Raw genomic sequence first — 22,860 nt, forward strand, 5'->3', positions numbered from 1 at the left:
CAAAAACAAGAAATTGAAAACAATCTAAGTATTAATCAGCAGGGTTGCAGCTGTTTATAAATAAGGCAGCAGATCTACGTATAATATAGAAAGATTTCCAAACTCTTATTGAAAGCAGATCCCGACACAGAGATGCTAGGGCCGGTAGTTTAGTCTGGGAGATCCTGCAGCACGCATCTCCAGGTTGTCCCGTTCAAGGGATGAGAGAAATATCGTTTGTTGAGAGCTGCTCCTGGGAAGCTTCAGTTCCTTGGCACTCCTGGTCTGCCATGGAGGTTGGCAGAGTAAGCTTTAATAACCAGAGAAAGCACTCAGGGGAGAGTTGCAGGTAGTGACAGTTGGAAACTAGACGGGCGTGCATGGAAGTGGCAAGAATTGGGGCATTTGTACGGATGGGACATGAACAGTGTGTTGCGTGTGTTAAGGAAAGGAGGAAGGAAGGAAGGAAGGAAGGAAGGAAGGAAAGGAAGGAAGGAAGGAAGGAAGGAAAGAAGGAAGGGAAGGAAGGAAAGAAGGGAGGATGGGGCGAGGGAGGAAGGAAGAAAAGAGGGAATGGAAGGAGGTAGAGAAGAAGGAAGGAAAGAGAGAAGGACGGGAAGGGGGAGGGAGAGAGGAAGGAAAGAGAAAGAAAGAAAGATGGGAGGGAGGAAGGAAGGAGGAGAGGGAAGGAGGGAGGAAGGAAAAAGGGAAGGAAGGGAGGAAGGAAGGGAGGAAAAGAGGGAAGGAAGGGAGGGAAGGAGGGGGAAGGGAGGAAGAGACGTAGGGAAGAGGAGAGAAGGAAAAGGAAAGGAAGAAAAAAGAAAAATATATTGCTTAAATTTATTTATTTACATAGAGAAAGGGTTGGAAGGTTGCAAAGCAAACTCCTGGTTGTTATGGCTTTGGGGGAGTGGAATGGAAGTAGGGGCAATGGGGAAGAGGAGGAATGATCATATACTCTGTATACTTGTGAATTGCTTGATTGTTTTACAATGCAAATGCATTCAGGTACCACTTCTGTAACTAAAAAAAAAAAGAGAAAAGAAAAAAAGACTGTATGCTATAGCTTCGTTATAAAAAGAAATCCTTGCCATCTAAGGACAGGCATAACTTTGCCCTTAGAATATGCTGCCGCACGTTTTTGCATGGTTAGTAGTTTAGTTCGGTGGAGGAAAGGTAAACATGCTTCTCATTTTATTATTATTATTGATTTTTTAAAATAATATAAGCACACCATTTGGAGAATAGCATAAAAAATTCAAAAAAGCCATCCATGGTAATCGCTATAATCTTGATCCCCATTCTCAGAGCTGAGTTAGTGAAATTCCTAATGGTTTTTGTTGAGAGAGCTACTTGTGGGCATATAAATTAAAACAAGTTTTTTGGGAAGCACTTTGGTATTATATATCAAAACCCTTAAAACTATGCATGCCCTTTGACACAAATTCTACTTAACAGGGACCTATCCTAAGAAAACCACGTGAAGGGGCGCCTGGGTGGCACAGTGGTTAAGCGTCTGCCTTCAGCTCAGGGCGTGGTCCCGGCGTTATGGGATCAAGCCCCACATCAGGCTCCTCCGCTATGAGCCTGCTTCTTCCTCTCCCACTTCCCCTGCTTGTGTTCCCTCTCTCGCTGGCTGTCTCTATCTCTGTCGAATAAATAAATAAAATCTTTAAAAAAAAAAAAAGAAAACCACGTGAAGACAGAGATGTTTCCAGCGTAAAGATGTTTATGGAAGTATTGTTTATAATGGCGAAACCATCCAAATAGGGAAGTGGTTGATGGGCTACCAAATATAGACAGATCTGGGTTAGAATTTCGAATTTTGGCTCTTCTACTTACTAACTTACTAGCTGTGTGATCCTGGTCAACTAACAATTTATCTGACATAGATGTAGAGATGAAAATGAGAATCTAAGTCTCTCTCTCTCTCTCTCTCTCTCTCTCTCTCACACACACACACACACACACACACACACACACACACACAGGATTATCAGTATCTACCCCATTGATTTGAAATGTTTGAGTGAGATAATTCATGTGAAACATCTAGAAGAGTGTTTGGCACATAGTAGGTCCTCAATAAAAGTAGCTATTATTAAGAAAAGTATGGACATGCCTATGATAGAATATATGTGTGTAAGAGGAATTTAATGGCATGGAAATGCTATTTGTAAATCAAATAAAAAGTAGGGTTCAAAATTCTTGAGTATGATCTTAGCTACAGAGAGAGATTGCGAAAGAGAAAGGGAGAGAGGTAAAGACAAAAGATCAAGACAGGAAGAGAGAATATACTAAATACTTATACCATGAATTAAACTGGTGATATTGACTTTCTCTTCATACTTGTCTCTGAATTGAATATATCTGAACTACTAAAGCCCTAGCCTTTTCTCTGAGGCTCCTAAGAATTCTTCCTTCTTTGGGCAGAGGTTTCTTTTATCATAACCCCAAGAAGGAGTCCTGGTGATAGAACTGTTCCTAAATCTCAATGGTATCGCTAAGACCAACTTTTCAAATGTCAGATGTTATGCAGGGAAAGACATCATTCTGGTGAGGCAGCTCTAATTGTTCGAGAGCAATTCTAGGAGAAGGTTGCAGGTATGAGCCATGAGTAGCAGCAGCTGGGAGTTGGGCAAACTGAACTACTAGAGGGATCCCAGGAGATCTAGATGGGTCACCAGCAACATCTGCCTCTAAAGGGTCGATGGGAATTAGCCTCTCTCTACCCCGTCTCCCTTGTGAGGAGCCCGGAGAGTAACATGAAGTCATCTAGTTGCTCAGATGCTGGACTTAGGTGGGAGATGTGGGAAAAGAGAAGGTGTCTTCCTCGCCAAATGGGAGGCAGCCTGGGGAAGAAGTTTAGAGCTATCCTTCTATTTCCATCATGGCCAATGGCTGAGGAAGTGAAAGGTAGGGGAAGGGGGCATGAATGCAGTCGATGGAGGAAGCAGCTAGGAGAATTAGAGCATTGTTACAGTCAGCAAACAAACTGAGCAAATATGAAATATATTGAGAATAATGAGGCCTGGGTGTCTCAATGTTAGAGAAGGGAATTACGAACATGGAAACTGGGAGGGCTAGAAAGAACCCACCTTTAGAAAGTGGGCCTCCTGGGTGACTCAGTCGGTTGAGTGTCAGACTCTTGATTTTGGCTCAGGTCATGATCTCGGGGTCGGGAGACCGAGCCCCATGTCTAAGCTCCATGCCCAGCACAGAGTCTGCTTGTCCCTCTCCCTCTGCTCACTTGCATGTTCTCGCTCTCTCTCAGATAGATAGATAGATAGATAAATAAATAAATAAATAAATAAATAAAATCTTAAAAAAAAAAAAAAAAAGAAGAAATTCGGAAAGCTGTGGCAGTCTTCTTACTCAGTCCCGACCTTAACTCCTTTCCTATGTCTCTACTTTCCCAGGGTGACGCTGTACGCTGAGTTCCTTCCCATGAAGGCCAGGGCCAAGTGTATTTTGCTGATTGAGGTAAGGAGGGTGGTCTGGGTTTCCCAAGAGTGCTCAGTCTCTGAGCAGGAGATCTCTTAATTCAATCTCTTAAAAAAAAAATGGTGGCAGGCCAGTGGTAGGTCATTCTTGGACTGGAAATGGGTTTTATCTGAAAGCTGCTGCCGAATGGTGTACCCTAAGGGGACCAAAACTCCTGCCCCTCGTCCATATCATCACCTTCCAGCCCTGTGTGTATCCAGGCTCCCCTGTGTCTTGTGTGAGTGGCCACCTCTGTAGCCTAGAGGCCGCCTTACAATGCCCTCGGTCCAGCTGGTCCCTTTCAAGCCTTCTTTCCGCCGGGGTCTTGTGACCCGTTTTCTGATCATGATCTGGAAGCTCTCGGGGCAAATATGTAACTGCCCAATGGCTCCATGCAGTGGCAGTAGGGTTTATTTGTCCCTTCTGGACACTGATGTCCACAGCGATGTAGTGATGCCACTCTCTAGTCACCGCGATGACAATATTAATGACATGAACCCCACAGCCCAGTTTACCACCCTGACTGCATCTGTCCCTGACCAGTAAGGATGGTAGTCAGCTGGTACGGAGGGTCCAACTGTTGAAACATTGAGGGGTACCTGTGCCAGCAGATCCTGGTCGCTGATTACCCCTCATCACCAGACACCCTGTCCTCTCCTAGGACCCCCTAGAACTTCCCTTCCCATGATCTATAAACTAAAGAGTTAATGCCGTGTGTGTGTGTGTGTGTTGGGAGCAGGGGCTGTATGACCGGTGTCTGGTATCCATTCTGGTTGGTCAGTACTGTATCAGTTTGTTGGACATTTTGACTATCACCCCTGGTTGTCAGCAACAGAAATAGACTGTGGTTAATTGAAGCAAAAGGGGATTTTAGGATGGCTCTTATAGGCTCTCAGAACGGATGGGGCAGTTGAAGGACCATGTTTGTCAACGGACAATACTTGTAGGGTCCCAGCAGGAACCGGCATACTCAAATTAGGGTAATTTGAAGAGGGTTTGATAAAGGGACTCTTTCTAAATAGCCCCAGGCCTGAAGTACCAGTTGCCAGGCAAAGGCAGGAAGTAATTAGCGGTCCAGAGAGAGAGAGAGTTGTTCTGTCGAGAGCTATTGGACAGGAGCTGTGACCTTCTGCTAAGAGGTTCCGGGAGCCCATGAGCACCGTGCAGAGAGGGAGCCGGGGGAATAAATGCCCCAGCCTCTCTCACCTTCCTCCCTCCCTCCCATTTCTGTGGAGCTCCCCATTGGCTGCACCCAGCGGGAAGCCAGAAGACAGGGAGCCCATGGAGGCAGTGCATTCAGAGAGCAAGGTGGTTACGGATGGGAAGTGACTGGAGGAAGCACGCAGAAGATATTCAGCCCCGCAGGGAAGAGGCAGTTGTGACAAAGGATGCTAGGGCCCTAGCGGGCAAGAGAGACGATGTCAGTAAACAAAAACCAATGTGTCCACTACCATATTGACCTCACACGAGGTGGTATTGCTCTCTTTCACAGAGCTGCCACACTGGACACTCCAGTGGGTACCATGCCAATATTGTACCGTGTAGATGGCACCCTCGGGAGACGGACAACATGGTGGCCCTGGTCCAACCACGTGGACCATAGGACAAGTGGTGGCCATTCTGACGGCAGACCCCAGCACCCCTTATCCATATCAATAGTGTCATCTACAATGACGCTGACATTGCTCATGCGCTGACCATGCTGCTCCCATCACTGGTCCCGTTTTCCCATACCAGGTCTTCTGGGCCATTGGGACCGTGTTCGAGGTCATCCTGGCGGTGTTTGTGATGCCCAGCCTGGGCTGGCGCTGGCTACTCATCCTCTCGGCTGTCCCGCTGCTCCTCTTTGCGGTCCTGTGCTTTGTAGGTATCCTTTAAGACATCTCAACCTTTGCCTCTTGGCCTCCTGCTGTTCACTGTATTTCGGTGGGGAGGGGGTGGGGGAGGGCACCGTCCTGTAAGGATTATTTTTAAGATTTTTGGGGGGGGGACTCTGACAGCAACACCAGTTAATAATAATAATCACAACAGCGATCATAACTGCATGAACCCATTCCAGGCACTGTGCTAAGCACCTTGTCTGGATTATCTCACTTAACCCTCTCGACAACCCTAAGAGATGGGATCTATCATTATCCCCATTTTATGGATGAGGAAATGGAGGCACAGAGAGGTCAAGTAATTGCTCAAGGTCACACAACCAATGTAGTCAATGACAGAGCCAGCATTTGAAGCCAGGCCTCTGGCTCCAAAGGCCCCACCCTCAAAGACTCCACACCCAGGTGAGAGTATGTGGCTGGGACCCAGTGTTCTGTTCACCCTAACCTGCCACACCTGTCCCCACAGTGGCTGCCGGAGAGCGCAAGGTACGATGTGCTGTCCGGGAATCAGGAAAAGGCCATCGCCACCTTAAAGAGGATAGCGACTGAAAACGGAGCCCCTATGCCGCTGGGGAAACTCATCATCTCCAGACAGGTCCGTGCCCGGCCCACTGTACGTGGCGTGAGTGTTTGTGCACCTGCGTGGGAGCGTGTACTTGGTGGGGGGGGGGTAAATCCTGAGACATGCAAAAAGAGCAGAAGCAGACCAATTCTCCAAAAGCCAATTTTCCAGAATTAACTTGGTAATGTATCTTTTTATCAAAAACATGTTTCAAGGATCATTCTTTTTGAATATAGGTAGTAAATAGGAGTATATTTTTCCCAATGTATATATTAATGAGCGTATTTCAAAATATATTCAACAAATACATTCTCAAATATATTCAATAAACGTATTTAATGAGTATTGTCTTTTCATTCAAGAATGTACTAAAATATATATTTTTATTCACAAAAGCAATATTCACAGGTAGACTAAACCACCTATAGCCCATAATCCTTTTTTAAGCATTTAGACATGTTTAAATAAGCAAGCATTTCTCAAACTAAGAAAAATATATTCGTTAAATATATCTAAGAAGAATATAATCACAGTCATAGAATATACTCTTCTTTTAAAAAAATATTTAATTTATTTATTTGTCAGAGAGAGAGAGAGAGAGCAGGGGGACCGACAGGCAGAGGCAGGAGTAGGCTCTCTGCTAAGCCTGGAGCCCGATGTGGGCCTCTATCCCAGGACCCTGGGGTCATGACCTGAGCTGAAGGCAGATGCTTAACCAGCTGAGCCACCCAGGTGTCCCTCATAGAATACACTCTTAAAAAGAACATTGTAGAGTAGCTCAGTCTGTTAAGTGTCTGCCTTCAGCTCAGCTCAGAGGGGAGCCTACTTCTCTCTCTCCCCCTCTCCCACTGCCCCTCCCCCTGCTCATGCTCTCTCTCTCTCGTTCTCTCTGTCTCTCAAATAAATAAGATATTTTTAAAAAGATTATAGAGCAAGGATTTGATAAAGTGGCAAATCATATGAAATTGGCATGTGGGTCATTTACCTGATCAATCTTTTGGCACATTGGCCTCTGGCGAATTGAGTTTCAGCACATTAATTTTTGTGCTCTTGACCTAGAACTGGCTTAAGCGGGGCATGAAGTGGTTAGACACCCCTTGGACTGACTGCCTGCTCCCCAGGTCCATGGGACTTCCTGAGAGTCCTCGGCGTGGAGTCTGCTTCCTGGCTCCAGGATTTCAGGCTGGGGTCGGGGGCTGCAGAATGTCTCTGTCTTGGGGGAGTCAAGCTTGTAGACATTGCTGGGTCCTGGCTGGAGAGCCTCACTGGGCCGGGGGACTTTGTGCTATGGGATCGAGTCCTGGGTGCTCGGATTCTGAACGTGCAGCCCGCGAGCAGCCTCCCTCCCAGCCGTGGGTGCCCACCAGTCCCAGGCCAGTGCCAGCACGGCCGGAGGAGAGGAGAGCAAATGGCATGTCCTTGTCTTGAAACAGGAAGACCGAGGCCGAATGAGGGACCTTTTCACACCCCATTTTAGATGGACAACCTTGTTGCTATGGTTTATATGGTAAGAGCTGTTTCTTTGATCCCCTTCACCCGTGGCCTGTTTTGGGTTCTGTTTTTTTTTTTTTTTTAAAGATTTTATTTATTCGATAGAGACAGCCAGCAAGAGAGGGAACGCAAGCAGGGGGAGTGGGAGAGGAAGAAGCAGGCTCATAGCGGAGGAGCCTGATGTGGGGCTCGATCCCAGAACGCCGGCATCACGCCCTGAGCCGAAGGCAGACGCTTAACCGCTGTGCCACCCAGGCGCCCCTGGGTTCTGGTTTTTCTGCGGTGCACAGAGAACTATTTGTTCTTAGGCAACAATAACAAAATTCATCACTTTCCTGGTCTCTGCCTTATCCAGGTTATCACCTGAACTAGTATTTTCTTAGTCTTTTTCTTTAACTGGACTCACTTCTGACTTGGATAAATGTCTTTTTTTTTTAGTTATGTGTTTATTTCCAATATAGTTAACATACAATGTTCTGTTAGTTTCAGGTATACGATATAGTGATTCAGCGAGTTTATACGTTACTCAGTGCTCATCACGATAAGTGTCCTCTTAATCCCCATCACCTATTTCATCCCTCACCTCACCCACCTCCCCTCTGGTCACCATCAGTTTGTTCTCTCTAATTAAGAGTCTGTTTTTTGGATTGTCTCTTTTCCTCTGTTTCGTTTCTTAAATTCCACATATGAATGAGATCATACGGTATTTGTCTCTCTGACTGCCTCATCTCAGTTAGCATTATATTCTCTAGCTCCATCCATGTCATTACGAATGGCGAAGATTTCATTATTTTTTATGGCAGAATAAATATTCCGTTTGTGCGTGCACGTGTGTGTGTATACACACGCCACATCGTCTTTATCCATTTATCTATGGATGGACGCTTGGGCTGCTTCCATAATTTGGCTATCGTAAATAATGCTGCAGTAAACATAGGGGTGCATGTACCCTTTTGAATTAGCATTTTTATATTCTTTGGGTAAATACCCCGTAATGCAATTCCTGGGATCATAGGGTAGCTCTATTTTTAATTTTTTGAGGAACCCCTATACTGTTTTCCAGAGTGGCTACACCAGTTTGCATTCCCACCAATAGTTCACAAAGGTTCAGATAAATGTCTTTTAAGAGGGAATTTTATATGTCTGATTTAAAGAAAAAAACCTTAGTTGCAGACCTTAGATTTTCAAGAGAAATACGGTTAAAAGTAGACTGACTGATGATTTGCCAAGGCACTGAATTGTTGCATTTAATAGAGAGACACAGAGAGAGGGTAGGTGTTCAGGACTCATCAGCAAGTAAGTGAGACTAGGAAACCATCAAAATACAGTTGACCATGAACAATGCTGAAAGGGGGTTCAAGACGCAGCCCCCGAGCTGTCCAAAACCTTTCGACTCCCCCAAAACTTAACTAATAGCCTCCTATTGACCAGAAGCCTTACCAGTAACATAAACAGTCAATGAACACATATTTTGTATGTTGTATGTATTATATATTGTGTCTTAGAGTAAGCGAGAGAAAAAGAAAATGTTTTTAAAATCATCTGGAAGAGAAAATGCACTGGAAGTAGTATACTGTGTTTATTGAAAAAAGTCTCTTTACAAGTGGCCCTGTGCAGTTCAAACCCATGCTGTCCAAGGGTCAACTGTAATTGAAAGGAAATGTGAAATGAATTTTTGTCACAGTGACATTTAAGGTGCATGCTCCGTCCAGTTGCCTTCCTGGCCCATATCTCCTTGGATGCCACCAGTGCATGGGGCCCACCGTGTTTGGGGAACCACTAATTTGATCAACACGGCATCCTTAGAACTTTCAGTCCTGACCCTGGTCTATTTTCCTTAAATAGCAGCCATTGGCGATGTCCGGATGTGGGCAGGATGGAAGGGAGGGATTTGTACAGAGTGATGACCTGAAAATCCACAACTAGTTGAATCTCAGCTATTCTTTGCGCTCTCTTTCTACTGATGTACAGCGTGAACAGTGTGCAGAAGGGGCCTGGCTACCACTCTGCATTCTGGTTTAACCGATTCTCACTTTTCCCGTGCACCTTTGAGTAGACGTGCTAATTAGCAGGGGATTGTCCTAAAAGTGGTCAGTTGCAGGGAAGTGGAGGCGAAGACTTTGATAATATACAGAACTGCGTTCTAGCTTTGTCCCTGCACTCCTAAGAGCTGAACCAGGCATTAATGAAACACCTGCTGTGTGCCCAATACAACTGTGGACTCTGTAGGATTTTTTAAAAGGGAGTGGAGGTGGGAGTTGAGGGTATCTGTCTTTGCATGATGCTACCCAAATACCGAAGTAATTAATTGGAGACTAATGTTTGTGCACTATAGAAATTGCTAAGTTTGCTAGCACATATTGCAACCCAAGGAAATTAATCACTGTGGTCTGATTATGACAGTTCCCACATAACTGTACTATAGGATGAGAATGTTCTGGTCCTACAGACTTGAGTGTTATAGTTCCTGGGACAATCAGGAATTAATTAACTGTTTCATTCTGATCTGAAATTTTAGGGGAGTCTGCAGAATCCACACTTGTACGGGGCACACAGCAGGTGTTTAATAAATGCTTGGTGAGTTGATTCAGCTCTCAGGAGTTCATGGGCAGAGCTGGAGCCCAGTTCTCTATATTACCAAAGCTTTCCCCTCCTTTTCCCTCTTCACATTGACCAACTTGGCCCAGAAGCCCTGATAGATGTCAGTCATGACTGTGTTCTTCCAAATTTTGGTTCCCCAAACTTGTTTTCCCTATTGCCAGTTGAATAAACAGCCTTAGGTGTTCTCTGTGATATAATACAGTTCTTGGTCTTTCAAAGGACACAAGATCACATCCCTTTATCACATCGCTATGCTTTGTACCTGCTGTTTTCCTGCTCAAGGGTCCCAGGAAAGCCCCCAAGGGTCCAATGTCGCCCATGCCCAAAGACTGGTCCTCGCTGCTATAGACACAAATCCTTCTTGAGGGGATAAGGAAAGGGGACTTGGCATTTCTCCGATCATTTCTTTACCTCTTCTTGCTTCCTTTCTGGCAGGTTTTCCAATGCGTTTTCTTACTATGGATTAGTTCTGCTCACCACTGAGCTCTTTCAGGCAGGAGATGTCTGCAGCAGTGAGTATCATACTGCCCTCCTCCCACCACACTCGGTCACACATGCATGCGCACCCCAGGTTCCACCTCTCCTGAGCCTGGCCGTGCACCAATGCCAGTGACCCTACCCCACAGACTCCCGGGAGAAAGTCTCTGCCAAATCTGAGCATAGAAGACCCGGACGGTGGTCTCCAAGATACTCTGCAGAAAGCCGAATAATCTCGTCATGTTAGAAGTGACATTACAGCAGAGTCATAGCTTATGTCATTTAAAGGGCTCAGTGAAGTACAGCATGAGTTTGATGGCCATGACCCTATGCAGCAATTCTCACGTGCATATGAAGCCTGAGAACCAGGTTGGATCTCAACCCTGGCCACTCAAGAGAATCACCTGGAGGAGCGTTTATTTTTTCTTTTTTAAAGATTTTATTTATTTGTTTGAGAGAGCATGTCTGCGTGCAAGAGAGAGCATGAGCAGCGGAGAGGGGCAGAGGGAAAGGGAGAAACAGACTCCCCGCGGAGCAGGGAGCGCCATGCGGGGCTCGATCCCGGGAATCCGGGATCACGACCTGAGCCGAAGGCAGATTCTGCTGTGCAGCTAGAGGTGGGAACCGGTGGACGAAAGGAATAAAATAGAAAGCAAAGTCTATATGCAGATGTCTGGGCTTTCAAACCATTCTATCCTTAAGAATAGGTTCCTAGCCTTGAACCCGGGGTGGAGGATAAAGGGATCAAGTTCTTGCTTGTCTGTGGGATTTGCCCAGTTATGCTTTTTCATACTAAGCCTCTATAATCTTCATTCATCGTTTGGTTTATTGGTGTAAGGATTTAATGCATGGTGGCTGAGCTGCAGATTTGGGGTTTGGTATCAAGAGAGTATAAATCGCCTGCCCTTAACAGTGGACCCACTGAAGCAAAGCAGAGGATCCCGAGGAATGTTACAAACCAGGGGTTGGCAAGCTTTTTCTATAAAGAGCCAGGTAGTCAGTATTTTAGGCTTTGTGGGTCGTACGTCTCTGCCTTTGGAGCAGGAAAGTAGCTGTGGACAATAGGTTAATGAACAAACATTGCTTGTGTTCTGATAAAACCTTCTTCGTGAATGCAAATTTGGAGTGCATATCACTTCTATGTCATGAAGTGTTATTCCCTCTGATTTTGAAAAATCATTTTTAAAATGTAAAAACCACTCTTCGCATGCAGGCCAGGCAGAAACAGGCAGGAGACCAGAGTTGACTTGCAAGTGACAGTTTGCCAACTCCCGTTTAAAGCTCTGTCTATACCTGGGAGGGAAAGTGACCCTGTGGAACGAGCCCAAAGCTAGAAATCAGGGAGCCTGGGTTCTAGCACCAAGTAGTTGTGTGACCTTGGACAAGTCATTCATTCGATATTTTCTATATGCCAGGTACTACTTTAGGCCGTTAGGATACATCAGTGAATACAAAAGACAGATATGCCTACCCTGTAAGCTCATATTTCGGTGGGGAGGGAGAAAAAGAGAATAGTGTAATAAGTAAGTAGATATCACAGTGTGTTGGAAGGTGATAGGTGTGTCAGAGAAAAATATTTAAAGAAAAGGTGAAACCATGCCTTTCCTACAAATATACAATGAACACATGTCAAAGATTTTATTTTATTTAACTCATCAATTACTGAATGAACCAGTTAAGAACCATGAAAAGTCTGAGGCTTTACCCATTTGGAAGCTAACAAGTTAGCCTTCCACACCTTGCACACCTTCCACACCTTCCACAGATGCCTGCAAAAGACACAACACTCCTGGGTCAGAGACAAAGGACTTTGTTACTCACGGCAAGAGCAGTAGCTGAAGTGTCAGCATTTCCTTACACCAGTAAGGAGCTCCCATTCCCATTCCTGCACGGTGGTGGGAAGTGGGAGGCCACATCTGCAAAAGCAGTGGGTTATGTCACCAGAGAGGATCTCTGAGCATAGGGCACCTCGCTGTCTCCTACTGGATGGTAAAGGCTTAAAGCAGGTAAAGCCTGCTCTTGCCCTGCGGGGAGACAGCTTGCCATTGAAGGCCATAAGCAACCTGCCCCTTGCTCCAGAGGTAGACACTTCCTGTCAAAGTTGTTGGTTAAACAAACGTCCTTGAAAAGGTAATCCAGAACAAAGACAGTCAGTGTCTTTGCTTATAAAACATGCAGAAATGCGAGCAACCCGTGGAGAATTGTCTACTAACGCCGGCAAGAGGTCACAACTGGTTCAAAGGAGAATTAAAAAAATACGTGTATATAGGTGGTCAGACATGCTGAGAAGTCTTTACAATTAGAGGCACCACTTGTCAGTACGCATAAAGCAGTCATCAATTGCATCACCAGACACAATTTGCATTTTGATGGACAAGAATCATTTGCCTTAATATCAATATTCTATAAAGATTTTATTTATTGATTTGTCAGAGAGAGAGAGCACAAGCAGGGGGAGCGGCAGGCAGAGGCAGAGGGAGAAGCAGTCCTCCCGCTGAGCAAGGAGCCTGATGTGAGACTCAATCCCAGGACCCTGGGATCATGACCTGAGCCGAAGCGAGGCACTTAACCGATGGCGCCACCCAGGCACCCCAAATATCAATATTCTATAATGTGCATAGTTCAAAGATAATGAAAGGTGATAGAACCTGTAAGAGTGCACTGGGCTAAACATTTTGCCTGTTTCGAAGTCTTTCTTTTTTTTTTTTAAGATTTTATTTATTTATTTGACAGAGAGAGACAGCCAGCGAGAGAGGGAACACAAGTACGGGGAGTGGGAGAGGAAGAAGCAGGCTCATAGCGGAGGAGCCTGATGTGGGGCTCGATCCCATAACACCAGGATCACGCCCTGAGCCAAAGGCAGACACTTAACCGCTGTGCCACCCAGGCGCCCCTCGAAGTCTTTCATATTATTTCTTAACAAATGTATGGGGTAAAAATAGTCAAGCAGGTAAGGGAGGTCAGGAATGTGGGGCAGAGCAAGGGTCAGTGGGTAGGTTGAAGTTTTAAATGGGGTGGTCAAAAATGGTCTCTATGAGGTGAGATTTAAAGAAAGACATGAAGGAGGTGAGGAAATTAGTCATAGGGATATATAAAGAGCAGTCCAGGAAGAGGCAGCAGCCAGTGCAAAGGTCCTGAGGCAGGAGTGTTGACGGAACAGCAAGGAGACTGGTGTGGCAGGAGTACAGTGAGCAGAGCAAGGGGTAGAGACAGAAAGTGGGATCAAGGAAGTAACAGGGGCCAGATAATATAGGTGGGGATCATAGAGGGCACCCCGGAGTCTTGTCTGCCACAAAAACACCTAGTTGTGCCAGTTCTGGGCTAAGCACATTCATATGCACAGCCTGATTTCAAGCTCCCAACCACCTTGCCCAGTGGTTTTATTAGCTCTGGTTTTATGAAGAAACTGAGGCTCACAGAAATAAAGCTGTAGCACTGCTGGTTGGGATTTGAACCCGAGTCTGTCTGACTCCAGAGCCTGGGCTCTTTCCACCGTATCCTAGCTGAATCCTACCCAGGGAAGGAGGTGTGGGAGCAGGAGGGTGTTGCTCCAGGTTCTATGCGTGGCTCTTCTTGCTCCTGTCTCCCACCTCCCAGTCTCTAGCCAGAAGAAGGCAGTAGAAGCAAAATGCAGCCTGGCCTGTGAGTACCTGAGTGAGGAGGATTACATGGATCTGCTGTGGACTACACTCTCTGAGTTCCCAGGTGAGGGACTGTGCGAGGTGGGGCTGGGGCAGGGAAGCCTGTGACTGTGGCCGCTGGTCATCTGGTGGTTCCACCTGGTGCTGCCCGGAAGCAAATCCCCTTTCTAGGGGAGCTGGAGATTATTTTTTCAACCCTTAGCTACAAGTTGAGAAGAACTGTGAGGGCTACTCCCCTTGAAGACTAATAAATTAGGCTGCCATTGTCATGCTCCCTGGCAGAAGACATGAGACTCCTGGGTCAGAGACAAAGACTAGTACCCATGGCACAGAAAGCAACGTGAATAGCGTATTAGCGTCAGCTCCCCTTGCTCCCGAATCTCACAGGGATGACCATGATGGGTCCAGGTGGATGGCCGTGCAATAAAGCAGTGGGTGCAGCTGTTGTGCTCTAACTCTGGTCCTTTGATAAGAACCAGCTCACCCAAAGGCATACTAACGCTGATGATGATTGCTGCTTGAGGAATTTCCCGAGTGTTCCCTTCCATGGACCTGACTGATCCGCTACTCCCTATATTCTTTTTTTTTTTTTAAAGATTTTATTTATTTATTCGACAGAGATAGAGACAGCCAGCGAGAGAGGGAACACAAGCAGGGGGAGTGGGAGAGGAAGAAGCAGGCTCATAGCGGAGGAGCCTGATGTGGGGCTCGATCCCAGATCGCCGGGATCACGCCCTGAGCTGAAGGCAGACGCTTAACCGCTGTGCCAACCAGGCGCCCCCTGACCCTGTATTCCACAGCTTTCCTTGACTTCCCAATATCTTCCTCAATCCCTTTTCCACTTTGCTTCCCTGAGGAATCCCAGGCTTAGGGAACTCAAATCTTCTATAACGGGTTGCCAGAAACTTGCCCAGCTTTTGCTCCAGAGAAAGACATCATCTTTACTGTATTGGACAGTAAACAGACCTGCCCTTTGCTCCGGAAGGAGACAATATCTGCATCTTCCAAGGCTGTTGCCTGTTCAAATGAAATGATAGTCTGGGACACAAGGCAGCTAGTGCCTCTGCCTGCAAGAAATACAAGAGGCCCGTGGAGAATTGTCCCCCATCAGCACTCACACTGGGAGGATCAGTGGGGTGTCAGCAAATCCAAACCTGCACGTAAAGTGAAGGTGATCTTCTTCCTTTAAAAAAACTCATAAGTATCACAACGACAATAGTATCTGGTATTTAGCGAGTGCTTCTGTATGTTGCGTACGTATATTTTATGTAGGCATTACATATATATGTGTATGTGGCTCTGGGCTAAATGTTGTGGTTTTTTTTAAAAGATTTTATTTATTTATGTGACAGAGAGACAGCCAGCGAGAGAGGGAACACAAGCAGGGGGAGTGGGAGAGGAAGAAGCAGGCTCCCAGCGGAGGAGCCTGATGTGGGACTCGATCCCGGAACGCCGGGATCACGCCCTGAGCCGAAGGCAGATGCCCAACAACTGCGCCACCCAGGCGCCCCTCTGGGCTAAATGTTTTATAGATATGTCTCATTTAGTCTTCTGGAGTAGCGTAATTATCCCCATTTTACAACTGAAGAAACTAAGGCCCAGGGAGGTGTAGCAAAAACTGTTCCTAACCTTGCAGGTGTCAGTATCTGCCTCTCTGTGCCTGAGGGCCAGCTCTAGAGGAATGGAAAGCCTCAGGATGTAAGAGAAAGCAAGGCGGCTGGAAGTGCCAGGGAGTTAACACCTGGGAGCTGCTTTGAACAATAACCGCAGGAGCTGGTGGTGTATAAATACCCCAGCTTCCTCGTTCGTCAAGCAGAATTCCAAGATCCATGTTCCACACTGGCTCCCAGAGCCCCCCAGTGGAATTCGATAGCAACTGCCCACAGTGGTAACTTGCTTGCCAGGCACTCTTGCCTTCCCTTCGCTACCTTACTTTCCCACCCTCCCACTGGTGCTTCTTTGGGTTTCCTCTCAAGTAAACACTTGCCCTTGGACCCTTGTCCCAGGAAAGCTCAGCTAAAACACAGAGTGTCCTACACCCGGCAGAACTAAGAACTGAGGTGCCACCCCAGAGCCCAGAGTCTTCACTCCTATGCTATGCTATCTTTCTTCTAAAACCCTTCCCCCATATAGCTCAGTGGGTAAGATTAGGGACTTGGAGTTAGACACCACGTTGCCAATAACCATTCCCGTGACTTTAAGCACTCACCATGATTTTTCGATGATTTCCGTGATTTTACCTTTATGAAACTCAGATCATTCCTATTTATTACATTTATGATTTGTTGTTTCTGTTCACTGACACACCCCAAGGCTCCTAGAATAGTCCCTGACACACAGTAGGCACTTCATTTTTGATTGAATAAGGGTGGGAAATGGGCTATTGATAGCATTTGTTTTAAGGGGTTGTTTTGATGATTAAGCAAGACTAAATGAGACATATCTATAATAGATGCAAAAGTGCTGAGCCTAGATTTAATAATTATTATTAACATTATTAATCATAAGCACCATGCTCCACTGCCTCTACCGAAGTAGGGAGTCTTATTTTTATTGAGTCCCATTTTACAGATGCATTAACTGAGGCTTAGAAAAGGCAAGGGACAGACCCAAGACCACATGGCAAGTCAGAGGCAGGAGGAGGCCTTAGAACCCAGATGATTCTGACTCCCATCCCTGGTGTCCACTGCCTGGATTCAATGAATGCCACGTCCCTCAGTTCCTAATTAGTTATCTATTGCTGTGTGACAAATTACCCCATATTTTAGTGGCTTCAAACAACATATTTATTACTCACTGTTTCTGTGGGTCACGAAGCTGGGAGTGGCCTACCCGGGTCCTCTGCTTCAGCGTATCTGACAAGACTGCAATGGCGGTGTTGGCCCAGAGTCTGCAGTCACATCTGAAAGTTCGACTGGGGCAGGGTTTCCATGCTCACTCACACGAACATTGGCAGGATTCAATGCCTCCAGGGTTGTTGGACGGAGGGCCTCAGTTCTTGCCCACAGGCCACTTTTAGGCCAGTGCCTAAGAAGAGTCGGGGGAATAGAAAATGCCAGCAAAGCAAAAACCACATTCTTTTATAACTTCATCTCAGAAGTGACATCCCAGTGCTTTCCTGTATTCTAGTCATTCGAAGAGACTCACTAGGTCCAGCCCACTCTCAGGGGGCAGGGAATTATAGGGGGTGTGACTAGCAGGAGGTGGGGGGGCATTGGGAGCCGTATTGGAAGCCACCTGCCATTGTGCGCCTGCTCTCTCCCAGGTGTCCTTGTGACTCTGTGGATCATTGATCGCCTGGGCCGCAAGAAGACCATGGCCCTGTGTTTCGTCATCTTCTCCTTCTGCAGCCTCCTGCTGTTCATCTGTGTTGGAAGGTGAGTCATGAAACCAGCTCTGTCTGACCGGCAGACTCACTTCTCAGCTCATGGTCAGTGGCTCTTTGGGCCTGTAAGCTGGGGACTACACTCCTGGTGGTCGTCTGAGAGATTCCCCGCCCCCCCCCCCCAGCTCCTTACTAGGACTGAGACCCTTGACCAAAAGATCAGACTCAATTTTGGGCCTCTGTTGGGGGTGGGGCTGGGAGGGCACTTTGGTCCAGGTTTTACTCCAACGCTGTCACATTTAGACTTTTGACATTGTCTCCCAGTGAGGTCATGCATGGGACTGTTAATGTGTGGGTTAAAAGCAGTCCTTTGTTCGATGGAAATACTTCAAGGTCCTGTTGTATCACCCCTTTTTGGCATTTCTCCATTTTTCCATCTATCAAGAGCCTCAAAATATGGAATGGCTTGTGCCTCTCTTGACCTCGGAGAGGCCCTGGACCAAAGCTGATGAGGAATGTGTGGAAGGCCTGGAGAGGGAGCTGAGACCCTGACATGTTGGTGTTCTTAGTTATTTTGGGGGAACAATGGAACAGAGGGTGGGGGACCAGGATTATCCTTGAAATACTGCATAGAAGTTTACCGTCACTGGCCCAGCAGGCTCCTGACTCTGCAAGGTCCCCTGTGGGTTTTCAGTGATTTATCTCACTTCTCTCTGACCTTGCCCTCCACCTGGACACCACAGATGTCTGCAGCTCTTAGCCTGGAACTTTGGAGAATGATAAGCTCATCAAGGCAGGCCTTTAGAGAAGGCGCGGGCATCGTGTGCCTGTGGAGATGTGTTGGGCCGCGGTGGGCTGTGCCAATTTCTAGGGTATAAATTCTGCCTGGGCAGATAGGACTTTGCTGAAACAAGCTGCCAGCAAAACAAAAAAAAAAAACAAAAAACAAAAACCAACCTGCTCATCTTTTTTATTTCTTTCCCTAGAAACATGCTCACTCTGTTACTCTTCATTGCAAGAGCGTTTATTTCTGGAGGCTTCCAGGCAGCCTATGTTTACACACCTGAGGTAGGAGGGGACTCTGGGAGCAGCCGGGGAGGGCAGGGAGGGAGCTGTGCCCCAGAAGCACCCAGCCGGGGATCCTCAGAATGGGATTTGTCCGTGGGTCAGTCTGAGTAGGGACTGTGAAGTTCTTCATTATCTCAGGCTATCTTTCAAGCTTTTTTTCTCTGCTTTTGAAAGCTGATGTTCAATGTGAAAGTCGCAAAAGGTATCAAACTGCATAAAACCAACAATTAAAGGGCCCCACGTTCCCACTTCCTAGATACCCCTTTTTGAATAGATCACTTTTTTTCTAGGCATGTACTAATTTATGTTAGTGTGTGTACCAAATTGGGGAAATGAGCCACTGGGAAGAGGTTTAGTAAAGAAGCTGATGACAACGGTGTGGGACAAGACTTAGGGAAACACGAAAGCAATAAACAGTGCCCCAGAGCTTGCAATGGGGTGGAGGTTGCTGGGGACACTGCTGCCACCCACGGCCAGTGGGGTGAGGAGAGGGGAGTGTTCCAGGGTCCCAGGAGAGCGCTGTGTAGAGAGAAGTTGTGGTCTTTAGTTGAGGGACACGTGTGGCCTGAGGCAACCTGGAAGAGAAGGAGCGGGAGAATCAATACCCAGACCTCTCTCTTCTACCTCCGTCCCATCTCCCACTGGGGCTTCCCATCTTCCCAACCAGAAGCCAGAGGGCCAAGGACCCCTTTGTGGTCCACACAGGCCACTCCCAGGGCAGAGAAGGAGATGGGGGATTCTGGAGGAGAAGATTGAAGACAGTGAGCACAGGACACATGGGTCTACTTTATTCTTTTCAGTACTTGCTCTATTCTACTGTACTGTACAGCATACAGTATATATGATATATAGTATATCCTGTATATAATATCTGCATATAATAGACTGTAATAATATAGTATATCCTGTATATAATATAATATACTAATACATATACATATTATATACTGTACTATATAGTATGTATATACTATATATTATACATTATCCCTTTACTATATGGTATAAACTATATATTATATACTCTCATTATACTATATATACTATGTATATTATATACTATACTTCACTATACAGTGTATGTACTTTATATTATACATTATAATCTGTTATAATATATGGTATATATACACATATATGTTACATACTTTACTATACTATATGGTATACAGTGGACAAATAATAATTTTATAACAGTTCTCCTCCTGACAGATATTTGGATTATTTTCCAACTTTTCACTATTACAAACAGTGCCGAGGTAAACAGCCTTATTTGGTCACGTGCACCTGTGCACTTCCTGTAGAGTAAATGTCAAGATGTGGAACTGCTGAGCGAAAGCCTGTAAACATCCCAAACATCGAGTGGAATTGAAAGCTCACCCCCTTAAACGTTGCACGAATTTACACTCCACACAGTAGCGCCTGAGCATGTCCAATTTCCCACGCTCAGGGATTACAGGCTATTTATTTTATACCTGTTGTATTTTATTTCATCTTATTTTAGAGAGGAGCAGAGGGAGGAGGAGAATGTTCTGTACCAGACGCTGTGCCAAGGGGAGGAGGGTATCTAGATTATCCCTCATTCCCGCAGCACTCCAGAGCCCTCACTCTGAGTCATCACCCTGAACGCTGCTCCCTCCACCCCGCCTCAGGCCTGACACCAATCCTGCCTCCTCCAAGAAGCCCTCCCAGATCTCCCCTCCCCTGACTTCCTTTTGCCAGTCAGTGCCTGTGCCCTTCTTTTAATACAGTGTCTTTCAGTCTGTATTAAGTTGTAAACTGGAATGCGCATAGTTACAGCAGTTAAAAAGAATGAGATAGATGTCTATAGACTGCTGTCCCTAGGATTCGAAGGCATAGTGCTGAATGGAGAAAGCAGGGTGCAGACTGGTAAGTTTGATTTGACACCATTTATCTCTTAAAAACAGTGCTATGTATTTTGTATACACATATTTTTCATGCATCTGGGTGGGTACATTCCAAGCTTCATAATGGGGCCTCTGGGGAATATTTCCTGGGAGAGGCTGTGGTTCAAAGGGAGTTCAGGTGTTTCCGTTTCCGATAAGGAGAATATATTTCCATACTGCTTGTGTCATTGGGTGAATTAAAGTATCATACATAAATGCCTATGGTAGGCGCTCAGAGTATTTGTTGAGTGAATAAATGAAGGAATGCAGATGTATAAACAGTCATAGAAAAATCTAGAAGGATACACAGGGAAACGTGACAGTGGTTATCTCGGAGTGTTGGGATCACGCACGAGCTTTGTGTTTCCCTTTACGCTCTGCATTCTCCCCGAGCTTCTGCGCTGAGTGTTGTAGTTGTTAGAGACGTGTTAGCGGCTCTAACCAGTACCTCCCCACGGGGAATGTATTGACACAATAGAAGTTTCTCGCTAATGAAACCGTCCAGTAGGGGTGTGCTTTCACTTCCACAGGGATTCGGGGACCCAAGCTCCTCGCATCTTGTGAATTCCTCAGGCAGTAATTGTTAAGCAAGGGTGGTTTTGCCCCCCTCCCCCAGGGGACACGTACAGGGCCTACAGGTATTTTGAGTTGTCACAATTCAGGGAGAGCATGCGGAAAGTGCTCCCGGCGTCTAGTGGGTGGAGGTCCGGGACACTGCTAGACACCCTGCAATGCACACGGCAGTGCCCACCACGGAGAAGGACCCGTCCCCCCATGTCCTAGGGCCAAGGTTGAGAAATCCTGCCCCAGGGCCTCAGAGTCCTCGGAGTCCTCCTTCCAGCCAGCGGACTGGGGTAGGGAGTGGAGAAGACGTGCCTCCTGCTTAACTGCCGTGGCCTGGAGGATGCACGGTGACTTCTCACTTTGCCCCGGGAGAGCTAGGCATGGGGCCACTCCTGGGTACCAACTGAGCAACCGTGGAAACGTTTCCACCTCGGTCTTTATGAAATGCCTTGCAGAGCCGTGACCAGTGCTTCAAGGTGAATGAATGAAAAATGGCAGGTGGAACAGGGCCTGGGTCCTGAATGTGCACCAGTGCGTCCCCGGGCAGGGAGGACCCCCTTACTGGGTTCCCACCCACAGCTTGGCCTCTTGCGTGCTTTCTCAGCTGAACTGCCTATCCCCTTTGAGACGAGAATCCCCACCTGGTCTCCTACCCCTTGATGTGGTCACCAACACCCGTGATTCACGCTCACTTCAGGCCTGCCCGCGGGGGTCCGTCCCATCACTGCTGAGCTAGACAGGAGGGAGGAGCCTGCATTTTCTCAAGCCCACATTGATGGCTGTGTTTCAGGTCTACCCCACGGCAACTCGAGCGCTGGGCCTGGGCACCTGCAGTGGCATGGCAAGAGTGGGTGCTCTCATCACTCCGTTCATTGCTCAGGTGGGTGTCACCCCCAAATACGGAGGGGGTGGGCATGACAAAAGCCGAAGCATGGCGAGCAGCTACTCCACGCTGAGCCTTCGGCAGAGCCCTCGGAGATGTGCGCTATCTTAGTTTACCCTAGCAACCCGTCCTGTGAAAGGAGTCGTAGCGCTTGCAAATGAGAAAACAGGCTCACAAAGGTAAAGGGACTTGTCCAAGGTCGCACAGCTGGGAGGCAGAGAAGCTGGGACTCAGACCCGAGTCTTTCCTATACAGAGACGCTGGGGATGCCGTACGAACAGACTGTTGAAAGCGACATGATTTAGTGGGGCACGGATGTCTCAGGCTCTGGTTCCTGAGTTGGGTGATGAGGTGTATTTGCTGAACTTTCCAGCCCCTGGTGGGTCTTGGAGCATTTCTGTCCACTTCCAGGGATCTTATTTTGAAGTCGTTTTGCTTTTTTGATATCCAATTCATTTTTCTTCTGTCTTATCACTTTTTTTTTTTTTACCAAAGTAAAAGTCACATAACAAAATTAACCATGTTAAGGTGAATAATTCAGTAGCATTCAGCACATTCTCAGCATTGTGCCATCACCAACGCAGTCTGGTTCCCAAACATTGTCATGTCATCAAATTAAACTCCATGTCCATTAGGCAGCTGCTTCCCATTTCTCCTCTCCCCCAGTCCACCACCAATGTGCATTTTTTTTTAAAGTAATCTCTACACCCAACGTGGGGCTCGAACTCACAACCCTGAGATCGAGAGTCCCACGCTCTACCGACTGAGCCAGGCGGGCGCCCCCTGTGCATTCTGTCTGTGCTGGATATTTCACATATACAGAATCCTGCCACATATTTCGGCCAAGTATCTCTGTCCTGGGCCGCTGTGTGTCACTGCTACCCCCTGCGGAGGGCTGGCCGTGTGCCTGCAAGGTGCTGAGGCCTCTTAAGGTACCCTATCCTTAGCAGGTAGACACTGCCACTGCCATTTGGCAGATGAGAAAATGGGCTTTAGCTC

General features: G+C 46.8%; 1 protein-coding gene and 1 non-coding gene across 2 annotated transcripts in view; one reads left to right on the forward strand and one right to left on the reverse strand.

Moving 5' to 3' along the window:
* SVOP (SV2 related protein) overlaps positions 1-22,860 on the forward strand; it is a 50,335-nt gene that overhangs the window by 25,489 nt on the left and 1,986 nt on the right. The window contains exons 6-14 of the mRNA XM_026515060.4: positions 3,399-3,462; positions 5,200-5,325; positions 5,809-5,937; positions 7,338-7,411; positions 10,432-10,508; positions 14,071-14,178; positions 17,380-17,491; positions 18,426-18,507; positions 21,769-21,858. Coding sequence (XP_026370845.2) covers positions 3,399-3,462; positions 5,200-5,325; positions 5,809-5,937; positions 7,338-7,411; positions 10,432-10,508; positions 14,071-14,178; positions 17,380-17,491; positions 18,426-18,507; positions 21,769-21,858 — 862 coding nt within the window. The remainder of the gene's footprint in view (positions 1-3,398; positions 3,463-5,199; positions 5,326-5,808; positions 5,938-7,337; positions 7,412-10,431; positions 10,509-14,070; positions 14,179-17,379; positions 17,492-18,425; positions 18,508-21,768; positions 21,859-22,860) is intronic.
* Positions 22,567-22,639, reverse strand: TRNAE-CUC (transfer RNA glutamic acid (anticodon CUC)). Its single transcript has one exon. It is a non-coding gene; the product is annotated as a tRNA-Glu (tRNA).

Source organism: Ursus arctos, unplaced genomic scaffold, assembly GCF_023065955.2.
Source record: "Ursus arctos isolate Adak ecotype North America unplaced genomic scaffold, UrsArc2.0 scaffold_34, whole genome shotgun sequence".
Classification (NCBI taxonomy): domain Eukaryota; kingdom Metazoa; phylum Chordata; class Mammalia; order Carnivora; family Ursidae; genus Ursus; species Ursus arctos.